This window comes from Pseudopipra pipra, chromosome 1, assembly GCF_036250125.1.
Source record: "Pseudopipra pipra isolate bDixPip1 chromosome 1, bDixPip1.hap1, whole genome shotgun sequence".
Taxonomy (NCBI): domain Eukaryota; kingdom Metazoa; phylum Chordata; class Aves; order Passeriformes; family Pipridae; genus Pseudopipra; species Pseudopipra pipra.
The window spans coordinates 120,083,721-120,096,216 of NC_087549.1; the positions used below are offsets into that span (position 1 = coordinate 120,083,721).

The window sequence follows — 12,496 nt, forward strand, 5'->3', positions numbered from 1 at the left end:
AACATGATACTTGTTAGAGACTTTGTCCTCTAAGGACCAAAACAAAGCATCTTCTTATGCAAAAGTCTTGCTTGCTCTCATTATGTGTCAAAACTCATTGCACTGATATTAGCTTCCTAATTTTACAGATGCTTTTTCAGCTTCTATTAAATGTAGAAGTAGTGTATTAAAAAATCCAGACTTACTCAAGGGCTAAACTTCTGTCTACTGAATTTGGTTTTGTTAACTGAGACTTACGGTGCTTGTTGGAAAATAACATCTTAGATTTTTGTTTGAAGCTTTGCTCTTCACACAGACACCATCATCCCTGTAGGTTGAAAAGCTGGCTGTATTTATTAGTGAGATTTCCAGGATTAATAGATTATAAGTCTTTATAACTAGAAGTATTTAAACAAAAAACATTACCACCACCATCAAAACAACAACAAAAAACCACCAAAAAAGTCTCAAACCAAAACAAAATTTAAAAAAATCCCTCACCAGAGCAACAACGCCAGAAAAGTGTTAGACTGAATCATAATGTTTGTTTTTGCTGGCATCACAAAGCAACCACCAGTGTTCATGCTACAGCTGGCTAATTATGCAATGAAGGTTCTTCATATAATTTTCTCACTGTATAAAAATCCAGTGTCCGTCTTACACTGACTGTGATGCAGAGGCATCACAGTGTAATTTACTGAGACATTAATTTAAAGCAGATAATTGGCCTACCTGTGGTTCTGTCTACTGTGTTTTCATCTGGTTTTGCATCTGACAATCAGACTCAGAGCTCAGACTTTAAAAGTGAAGTAATTCTTTCTCTATGCCTCTGTCATGGTCTACAGCAACTGCTATTCAGGAGTACTAAGCACTTATATATACACCGTTCTTAAATGCACTGGGAGACTCTTCGTTGTTACATTTGCAAAAGGGAAAATTCTGTCTCTGATTTGGGTTTTGATTGCCTTGTTTTCTGTTATTCCATTGACAATAAGTGTTAGTTAACTAGTGGAAGGCACTTGGATGACCAAGGAAGAAGAGGACTGTGCTGGCAGGGGATCATGGCCTCCATATAAGTTTGTTGCAAAGCTTGACTTGTTGGTTTTTGCACTTCAGTCTGGGACTGCCACGAGGCCATGGGTTACTGTTAGGCAGGAACATCTCTGCACACTAATCCAGGAAGCTAATATCTGACATGAGCAAGAGTACCATGGTCTGACCAGAGGCACCACTGCCTGTTACGTGTGTGGGAATTGGGAACAGCCACGTGGCACTATGAATGCTTGAGTCAAGAAAGGTAATATCCTTAGGAAGGGCAAAAAAGTGCAAAAGGATAAAATCCTAGAGTGGATATAACTCACAAATGTAAGGCTGCTGAGATGCAGAGTTGCTGCGTTCTCTAGAGTACTCTGCAAGGAATGTGGAACGATGTTGGATCTTGTCACTGATTTGTTTTAATTCTTTGTTTTGTCTCTCAAATGGATTTTGATATGTTGCAGTGATTAAACACAATCTATTATGATGATGTAAAGAGTCTGTAAGAATTAAGGCTGGAACTGATCACAGGGGAGATAATTTGCGTTGGATAAGCAAATGGATAAATTCTTGTTTTATACTTGAAAATGAATAAAAAGCGTCGACATACACTCAGGCAGTCATCCAAGCTAGAGCTTCACAATGTCTGAATACAAGTCCCTCTTTAATGAAATCAGCATATTAAAAATATATATTAAAAAAAAAAATTACACTTGCTCAAGTGTTTGAAAAACTTGTTTTCTGTCTCCTTTGCATGATCATTAAGATCATATGCATGTATGGCATTTTATAAGCCTTGGTGGTGGGAGGTGCTGATACCAGTACTGGTGGACTTGCAGGCACACCTCAGGTTCCAGCCAAAGCAATGCATTCTTCTTAGAGTAAGGAGACATGGCAGCTGGGATTTAGGTATGAAAGCCTCCTTAGCCAGGCCATGAACTTTGTGCCTGCTCTGCAAAAACAGGGATATCATTCAGGTGCTCAGAAAATAAGTAAAAATTATGTTAGGTAAAATTAATATTTCAGCCCTACCAGAGATTTAAAGTTACCATACCTAAGCAGCTAATGCTGGACCTCGTTCTACTTAGTTGAAATCAGTGAGATCTTATTACTGGTTTTAGTGTAAAATCTGTTTTTTCTCAAAGTTTTCATCCCTGTGTGCCAAATCATGCCAAATTGCCATTTGATAAGGATGTCTTAAATACAAATGATTGAAACTTCAAAAGTAGGACTTTATAATGGAAATGCTAATGCAGCCTTAATTACAGTTCCCTGATTCTGCAAAGGGTGCTGGGAAAATGCACTTGTCTGGTTTGATTAGGTTCAATTATCCTGTGTTTGGAAGATGACAACCCTGGCATCCCAGAATTACCGGGCAATGTGCAGTGCCCAGCCATTTTCTACAGCTGCCACAGTAACAGTGTGCCCTGGCCTTCCAAACTTGAAGCACTGTAAAAAGACAAAGCCTCTCCACCTCTAGCCTGAAACAGCATGTCTTGAAATCAGCAGGAAATTTGTCATCAGCTTACAAAAACAGGGCAGTTTTAAAAGGTGGATGTGGATTGTCCAACAGCTACAGTGCCAGAGAAGTCCCACTGAGTTCTGCTTGCTGTAGTGTCATGGTCAGCACTTGTGGCTGTCCACTTGCTTAAAAAAAAGAAATAAAACCAGCAAGCAAATTTGGCAACATATTGCTACTTTCTTCTGTTCTTCTGTGATCTATTTCTTTGCCTATCTCCAGCTTTTTAATGTTGATTCTTTTGTCAGGCCTTTGGATAAGCCCATGAGTGTTTATCTACTACTGCTCCCCAAGTGGATTCAGCAGCTCTGCTCCTGGCTTTGCATTCTGCAAGGCAGAGGATCCCGAAATATTTAGTGCCTAGAGGTATCCAGGAGAAGAGAGGTAAACAGGGATGGGAAAATGAGGCATCATACTATTTTGAAGACAAGGTATATGAAGCTTTTTCAGGCCCTGATTTGGCAAGGCAACTATGCACATACTTCATTTCAGGAGCTGCTTCATTAATTTCACTTGCACACCTGAGGTTACACTAATCAGTCTTTTCCTGAATTAGTGGTGCTCTGACCACTCATCTGATAGAGATCCTCTACAGGAGAGTGCTGTGCCTTTTATAAGGGACATTCTCCTATGTGCTTGTGCACTGATGTTTGGGTCCATGCTTGTTTGCATCTTACTGGTGTAATGGGCTGCAGTGCAGTATGAAAGTATGCAGCTTTCTGGAATGAGGAGTCCTGAGAACAGTGTCAGCGTTAAAACAGTAATGTCAATTTTTTTTCCTTCAAAAATATTGACAGATAAAAAAGAAGATTGTGGTGTCTAGTTGATTTGACTCTTTGGCAAGCTAGATGATAAATCACTTAAATTAGTGAAAGCCAATTACTGCCAGATACTCCTCTGTTCTGCAACTCCAGCAGCACTGCAGTGATACCAGTGCAAGCAGGGAATTCTGCAGACCTTTGCTAATAGAAGTAAATAACAGCCATAGACAATCCAAGTAAAAATAAGATTAAAAAAATAACACTCCTTCTACCTAGCCTAGATGTAAATACCAAGAACAGACTGGGTTATAGCTGTAACTTGTTTGTGATTCACCACTGTAGGATGTTGAAGACTATTTATCTACGCCCACACTAATAACTGCAGATTTCAGTTGGCCAGGACTCCAGTTGTCAAGGCCATTGTCCACAGGATTTCTATGATCATCTTTTTCCTATGGGACATTTTTCTGTGAATAATTTTGATATTTTGCATGTTCGTCCAGGATTTCCCAAACCTGGCAATCCTGGACATATCTCTTGTCTGTGCAAATGCATGAGCATGTATGATGAGTGCATCTCATTCAAGAAGCATCATCTGATCTGCATGGAGGTCCAGCACAATGAGAGCGTGTTTGGTGTACTCTATATGCACCAAATAACCATGGAGTACCTGAGCATCTTGAGGAGCCATCAAACTTTCTGCACATTTGATCAACGCATTTAGCAAGGCCATGGGATTCTTGTGTGTATAGATTTTTACAGCACGTGCGTGCATTGAAAGGAAGCACAGGCTTTCTGCATGTCTCCCACGTTACATATCTGGACATATTTCAGCTGTGGATGGAGCCCTGCCATTGTACAAAGCTTCATACAACCCCTCAGCAAATGCTAAATAACCTGCGGTTTGAAAGGCGAGGTCTAATAGAGAGATGAAATGGGAAAGGCTAAGAAGAGTACTGGTATAAAGTTCAGCTGCTGAATTATTGGTTTTAAATTGTTCTACTTCGTTGTGGCCTCCTACGTTATAAGGCCACAGTGGGGTTCTGATAGCTTTGGTGGAAGTCATTTTGAATTATCCCATAACATTTATTCGTGTCCTTCACTCTTTTGTCCTGTACTCATCAATAGAAAAAGAAATCTATGCATGCAGATTACTCATGGGAGTAAAATCACTGGCTTCCCCAGCCAGTTTTGTGTTTCTGCAGACGCAGAGTATAGAGAAAAGAGGAGGCCAGAAGGCCACTACTTGTTGTGCAATGCATAAAATCCATTAAGGGGCTAATTTGTGAAAAGGTGTTGCAAGGCATCAGTGTCCTGCCTTCAATGTCCTCCTTCACCCTGGTCATCCAGTGGGTGGCTTTCTGAAGGCTGACTAGTCCTGGCTTGCCTTTGACTGGCCACCTGCCTGTGTCCTGGTAGCCAGCTGGGTGACTGGCATGAGTGGAGCTGTGGAGTAACACAGAACTTCATTATGTGGTTGAATTTACTTCATTGCACAGTTACTGCATCTGTTCCTATGTGGGCTTTTGAATTAAATTTAAATACACCATCAAGGAAATTATGAAGCCATTCATTCTTTTTCTGCACTTATTATCTTTTTTACTTCAGCAGCTACCCTTGTACTTCACATAATACCATCTTCCAAGGTAACTTTAGCTGTATTGTCATAGTATTAAATCCAAATTCTGGGTGTAACTGATTCAGGTGTGCAAAATTGAACAGGTATTTTTATTGTGAAAAGCAATTATTGCTAAATAACTATCTAACAAGGAAACCATAATTACAAATAATCTCTTTTCCATCTTCCATAGTAATTTAATGAACAGAATTCTTCTGTACTACTTTGCAGACATGAGCTGTTATTGTAATATTGCATTAACGTTGCCCCACTCAGCAAAAGAGCTTTCAGACTTTTGGACTAGAAAGTCTCAATTATATATTGACCATTTTGATAGAACAAGGGGCAATGGTTTTAAACTAAAAGAGGATTGATTTAGACTAGATACAAGGAAAAAAAATTTTACAATGAGGATGGTGAGACACTGGAACAGTTTGCCCAGAGAAGTGGTGGATACTCGATCCCTGGAAACATTCAAGATCAGGTTGAACGGGACTCTGAGCAACCCGGTCTCATTGAAATGTCCCAGCTTATTGCAGGGGGTTGGACTAGATGACCCAAACTATTCTATTATTATTATTTTTGTCCTTCTAACTAGAACTTGTTCATACAAGAATTCGATGATATTTTAACTATATTCATTTTACCTTCGCTTGTTGGTATAGTACCTGCCAACCGAAAGGGGATAGGGCTGGCAAGAAGCCCTCTTTTTAACAAGTATTCATTAATTCCTGTGTAAAGAAAGGTTGATATATTCTATTTACATGTTAGGGTCATCAGCAGATTCTTTCACCCACTTCAAAGTGCTCAAGTCTGGACTGAAAAGGTCAAGCACCTGCTACTTGAGCAGGTAAACTGTGCCTTCGTGTGTTTTTGTTGGCTTTTGACATTTTTAATTGCTATGGCATCTACCCAAATTGGGATTTCTTTATAAACTGCAGTTGATACCCCATGATAAAACTGTGGGGTCTTTATCTTTGAACACTAACCTGCAGGTGAGATTTGGCGTTCTGGGGTTTTCACCATGGAAAATATTTTTTTAAGTGAAGTTCTCAAAACCTCGTGTTCTCACTTAGGCCATGGGGGTATCTTATAAGACTCAGAAACTGCATTGTGAAAACTTTGCTGTGTTTCTTTCTTCAGCTAATGTGATCTAAAATAGAATTACTACCAAAGCCATTGTATTTCCATTCTATGGTTTATATATATGTATCGTATATTTATATTTCCATTCACTCCTGAATTCTGAGAAGCAATTCTAGGTGAGACAAGAGTAAGAGCTATGCAGTATATATTACTTCACTTTCTAGCAAATGCATAATTTCATCTAAAATTTTAAGATTTTTTAAGATTATTTCCCAAAATATTTTAAGTATTTTTATTCCCAAATGTTTATGGGATCTTTCCCAGTGGTTGCATCATGAAGTTGTATTAGTGTAGGTTTTCACTACACCAGTAGCAGCAGAGAACACACAAGAAAGAAAAAAATCCTTTGTTATTGATTGCTGTTTGGAGGCTAGAGACAAGGACATATCTCTCATCTCACAGAACTGGCCTTAACTACCTGGTGCAGAGCTCTCTGAAGGGACCAGAAGCCTTGCATCAGCTTTGTGAGCCCATGGGAGTAGCTGGAGGAATGCACTGCCTGACTGAGCAAGTTCACAGATGGCAGATAGTTCAGGGCCTGGAAAGCACACGTTTGTCAAGTCTCTCATGCCAGACTCACTCTGCTACATGACACTTCCTCTCCTCAGGATTCTCTCTTATCACATGCACCAATGCCACGGAGGTCAGAAACAAGCTGTGTAACCAGGTGTATGTCCTTGCCATCCAGCATGGATGCCAGTTAGCACGGCAAGTGCCAGTTTGATGTGCTGTCACCTGACTAAGTCAAAAGCAATAATCCCACAGCTGTTGTCCTTTTTATTCCCAACGGACTTTGCTCTTCTCCTGATGAAACCATTAGCAGCCTTGCCAGCAGTCTCAGCCAGTAAGGCCAATACCTTAAAATTAGAGGAAACAAAACACTTTGACATGGCCTGGGTTGCTGCCCTGAGAACTCTCCAAAAAAATCCGAACTGATGAACTACTGCTACATCATGAAGAAGAGGTCTCTTATGTGATTAGAGCTTGTCATGATGAACTTTCCAAGAGCTATTCCTTTCCCTCTGAGATGCAGAATGCCAAGAGAAATAAAGGCACATCCTTAATCCATGGTCATCTTGGTCAAAGAAGAAAGAGGCCAAACAACTATCTTCACCAAAAAAAGCCAACTACTAAAAAGTAACAAGCAGTGGAATAAAGTTGATTAAGTTCAAAAAGAAATTCTATTATCCAAAGTGCTGCAGGATGTTGCAGTACTGGAGATTTTAAAAAGGGTTATGGTTATATTAAGCATGTCCTTTAAGGATAAAAATATATCAGGCAGATGTGATTGTTCCTATCTAGACATTACATTTACAAAGATTTTGTCAATATTTGCAGTGTCTTGGAAGTAACAGCCAAGACCGTTTATCCGGAATTGTGGAAATACATTACTTTGCTCTTCAGTGGTGTCAGTGCCCAGGGACACATGTCATCATCTCTCTTAATGAGTACTTTTCTCTAAAGAAAAAAAAAATAAATTCTGTAATTAATCCACAATATTTTTGTGTTTGTCTTGGGGGGGAACAAAAAACAGTGGGCAAAGAAAACCATCTCCATCTGGGAGAGGGTAATGATGTTCTTCACAGTAAAGGATGTACCTCTGATTTTCCTGGAAACCACTGTCAGATTCCAGGAAGAGCAGAGGATCTCTCTGCTAGTTATTCAGAGAGTGCAAATTAATTGGCAAAGCCCTGTCAGTTGCAAAAAGGCACAGAAACACCAAACTTTTGTACAGGTAGCAAGGGCACCTGCTGCTTTTCAGAGAGTGGGAGGTTTGTTTTCCTCGCACCGTGCGGTGTAGTGTGTTCACCGCAGAGCCGATAGTGTTTCACTCACCCCATTATGCACATGTATTGTTTCCTCCACCTGTTGCACCCCATCAATAAACTCTGTGCAGTCCTACAATTTCTGGCACTACCGGTGATACTGTCATTTTCACTTAAATCTTAAATAATAATGTGTTTATCAGTTTGTGAAGCCTTTGTGACATCCCTCACCCCGAGCTGCACTCTGTACATGAATGCAGTACTCATAGCTATCAGGGATAAGCAGATGTTAGGTCGCTGCTCATCTTTCTCATTAAGGCAATTAGTGACCTGTAGAAGATGATCAATCAGGGATTTTATCCATCTTGATGCCGGTGTCTGGTTGCCTGCACTGAAGGATGCTGTTTTTAGTCCAGTTCTTAATTTCTCCCATTCCTGCTCATCATTATTATTATCCAAAATGCCTTTTTGCTTCTGTTAGCAAAACCAGAATCCCCCATGCCCCAGTTTTAGCAGCTAATGTCCACAATAGGGGCAACTGATCCAGCACAGGAGTTAAATATAACTGTGTCTAGTGTAAGGAGAAGATTTAATGGGAAATGGTTGGCATTCCTTCTTCCTAAAGGCACGGGGAGGGAGGGGGGAGAGAAGGAGAGAGACGTACACACACTGACAGACACACGCATCCCATAGCGAGGGAAGAGGCAGAGAGCAGGCAAGGCAGAGAGGCAGTGAGGGTAGCAAGAGAGCCAGCCCCAAAGCAGCCCTGCGCCTCTGAGCTGGAATCTGCCAGAGCACAGCCAGCATGTTGGTTCTCAGCCTGCTTGTCTGGGGATCTTACCTGCCGCTTCTCTTCTGCTTTGCTTTATCTCAGACTGCGTACGCTGACAATGTCTTCTCAATTTCAGCAGGTAAATTGCTTTAAGTCTCATTACTTTTCCTTGCTTGGAGCACTCTGCACTCTGATTCTTGCACTTTCCACTGATTGGGAACACAGGAAAAAAAATAAATACTTCAAATTGCAGATCTTGCTGGAGGGATTTTGCACTGCAGACCTGTTCTGCCACATTTTGTTGCTTGCCTGGTTTTGCTTTTTGCTTTATAATTTCTAGTTTTAAACCCCTCCCTTCCCCATGAGAAATAATAGACAAGATCCTGAGCCGCTCTAAAATGCTTTTTTTCCATTGGCTTCTGTGGTGCTGTGCTAATTCATATATCTGGCCCAATTAGTGTATTACTTGCACGTCTACATGTTTCTTTCTATTTTGGATTGGTTCAGGTAGATTACAGCAAGGGAAAGAAAATAAATCTCAATGTATATCTGCTTCTATAAATAAAGCCCTGACCTCAATGAGTGGTGCTGGAGTCCAGCTGGGTGTTATCAGAATAAACATCATCTGGCTCTGGCTATGACACTAACAAATACTCAGATGACTTACATAGCAAACAAGAGTCCACTGCATGGAAAATCCCTGCTAGGCAAAGACAAAACAAATTAGTTGTCAGCTGAGGCAGGGCACTGGAAATCCCTCTTAATAGATTTTACAGTTTCAGCAGCAAGACTTTCCTTCAGTCATGTTCTGTGTGAAGGAAGGGGAAAGCTGGTGAGAGCTCTGACTCCATCTCTTTGAGGAACTTCCGCCAATTTATGGCAAATCACTGTCTCCCACTTTCTGTCTGCTGTTCTGTATCTGTCGATAGAGATGCTTCTAACTAATGTCCTGGATTCCTGTGGTGTCAGATTTGAGATGTTTCAACCAAGATTTGTAGGTCAGGGCCAGCTGTACCGACAGATCCTTCTTTCACAGTGACCAAAGGTGTGCATATTTTGTCTGTACGTAAAATCAACCTTAGACATGAATCTAGAGGCACACAGCCTTTCTTGTTATCTAACCTCTCTGCTGTGCTCACAGAGTCAGATGGTTTACATTTGAGGCATTTATGAGGAAAGGGCGATCCGGAGGGAAGCTTCTGTGAGAGGCTGGGTGTCTGCACTAGGTAGCACTAACACTATGCATGATCTCTTCTAGGGGTTTTTAACAAATATTTTAAAATGTGCAGAATTACTACACTGTTCACTCCCAATGGTTTGAACAGTCCATTCATTTGAAGATATTCAAATATTAAGATTCTGAGGGCCACAAGAATAATCCCTTGGTAAAAGCCCTGTAGCATTAAATAATGTAGCCATTACAGTTCTGTAATTATTTCAGATGTCTTGTAAGATATCATCTAGAAAAGCCTAAAGTCCAAAGAAGTACATACTTTGATAACAATTTGATCCATTTGTTTTAATCTTTAGGAATTAACAGTTTTTTCCACTAAGCTCTGTAGGATGCTAAAAAGCATTTCCATTTGTTATCATTTCTTTTCAATGGGATATGCTTTTTCCATTGTGTTGAGATTTGTAAATGCTGAGGTACAGAAATCATCAACATTTATGTTCTCTGATATACTCCAAGTTGCTTTGCAAAAACATGTAAGTCATTAGACCTCAAAACTTGTTTTGAAGAACTTTATATTTATCTGACACTTGTAGATGTCACCCAGAATAACAAGAATTGGATGTTTTCATTGCCTTCTCCTGTGGCATACACATTTGAACTGTCCTCTTAAAAAATAAGCATTCAATGAATAACCTGAAGAGGAAAAGCTTATCATTTCTGCTGAAACCATAGTAGAAGAGACAAACGCAAAGGAAAATGCCAGACTCTGCTCTTTGCAAAAGAGTATTTTCCATAGCACAGCCCTGGAGACTTGTTTGTGAGAGACCCCAGGGCTCCCCAGGCAGAGACTGCAGCCATGAATGCCCCTTTCCTCCTCCATCCCCACAGGCCAACAACAACTTCTGGTTTCAGGCTCAGGGAAGGTGTGAACCTGACCAGGAGATCTGGTTCCCGATGTAGTTGTTTGGGCAAATTACCACCCCAAGCTCTGCTCCATGGCAAAGCTCCATGCTGTGCTCTTCTGGTCAAGACACCAAAAATCACCTTTATACCCAACAAGCTCTTAGAGAGGTTTCTGCCACAAATGTATTTTCAATGTTTATTTGATAATATGTGGAAAAAATAACAGATGGCAGATGATTCAGTCATAATCCTGCAACCACAGGACTGGATTAAGAGATGTACTCTGGGGAGCTGTTACATACCTGTATGCCACTAGTGTTTGTTAATCAGGGCTATTTGGTATGAAAAATGACATAATAGTTCATTTAGTGCTTTGGTTACATCTGCATTTTAAAAAACTTCTAAGAGAATAACAATAAGTTCTGTATTTTCTGGTAGAAATCTCACAGTGGGTACAGAAGGTGAATTAATTCCATTTACATTCTCAGTTATTTCAGTGTTTTCTCAAATGTTCCCTTACTGTCAGCTGAGTCAATTATTTGTATCTGGCACCAGGATGTAATTTCACATTTAAAGAATGGATTTCAGCACTGCACTTGCAAATTCTGAAACTAATCACATTTAACAGTGAGGATGTTTTTAAGCAATGACTTGTCTTTCCTATAGTCGGGAAAACGCATTTGGGAATTTTCCAGGTATGTCTGAAAACTTCTGGGCTAAAAATACTTTTATTTCTTTTTCTCACACATCTTTGCATAGCAACAGGTCACAAATAAAGAGTTTTATGGGTCACAGGGCAGTAATTAGAAAGCAGAGGTAAACAACCAGTAGAACTGGAAAGTGTTTATAGAATAATAGGGTAAAGAAGAATAATCTGGACCTCTGTTTTGCTGCCATCTCCACCTTATAGTCCCATCAGCCTCAAGCAACAGTGCATCCTTGTTTCTGGAAGTATTTTGAATGTCGTGTCAGCTCCAAAGAGTTGAGTCTGCTGCTGCTGAAGCATCGTTTTTGGAGAAAATGCTTCAGGGAATAATATTACAACATGCTTAAGCATGTGGCTGTGGTTCCATGTGGCAGCAAAAACGTTTCAGAGTTTTTCCGGGTTTCTTTTCAGGGTAACCTGAAAATACCTATTGTATTCCACTCTTAAACTACTGTGTTTGTATTGTCATTTACAACTTTTTTTCATAGCTCTGCTCTACTGAGGTTCCTGCACTGTTGCACTCACATGATGAAATCTAGGCACGAGTTCTATCGTCATTTTTAGTAGGGCTACATGAATCAGTCTGCACCTCGTAAGAACCAGCCTGAAGGAAGTCACCTTTCAAATTCAGGTAGTAGAAAGACTCTCTTCTCTCTACCTCATTCCTGCTCTGCTATTCTGCTCATCCAGACCCAAAGTTTCTGAGGTTTTGCAGAGAGATGGGACAGTATTTAAATTACCAGCAGCAGCCAAAGTAAAAGAACTGCATCTCAGTGCTTCTGATCCAAACTGCCTTTTCTGCATGCAACATATGCATCCCTTGATTCAATCTTCTCCCACAATCAATTTTGATACATAGTCCCATGGACAGAATATGGCTGAAAAATTTAAAAGAACTCAATGGGATGGTAATACGAGAGCAATATTCCTCACACTTTCTTTGCCTTTTTTCCTATTATTTTCCTGAAGAAAAGGAACATCATGTGTCACTAGGCATGAGACTTAGCTTCTTTGAGTCAGGAAGGTGTCATATTCATAACCACACCTCATGTGGCAGAGCTGCAGAAAACAGTTTAGTTTTGTTGTGGACCAAAACTGTTGGAGCCATGGTGATGGG

At 40.3% G+C, this 12,496-nt stretch overlaps 1 protein-coding gene and 1 long non-coding RNA gene across 5 annotated transcripts in view; one reads left to right on the forward strand and one right to left on the reverse strand.

Annotated features, from left to right (window-relative positions):
* Positions 1–198: 198 nt before the first annotated feature.
* On the reverse strand, positions 199–9,153 carry LOC135423621 (uncharacterized). The gene is made up of 2 exons (XR_010434861.1): positions 8,666–9,153; positions 199–7,516 (listed from the first exon to the last, which is right to left on the reverse strand). It is a non-coding gene; the product is annotated as an uncharacterized LOC135423621 (long non-coding RNA).
* Positions 8,471–12,496, forward strand: part of COLQ (collagen like tail subunit of asymmetric acetylcholinesterase) — a 43,439-nt gene continuing 39,413 nt past the window's right edge. For 2 of the 4 annotated variants that reach the window (XM_064674025.1, XM_064674016.1), the window contains exon 1: positions 8,473–8,735. In XM_064674025.1, coding sequence (XP_064530095.1) covers positions 8,630–8,735 — 106 coding nt within the window. In that variant the 5' untranslated portion in view covers positions 8,473–8,629. Of the gene's footprint in view, positions 8,736–12,496 lie in introns of all 4 variants that reach the window. The other 2 variants (XR_010434842.1, XM_064674005.1) reach the window with 2 other exon arrangements.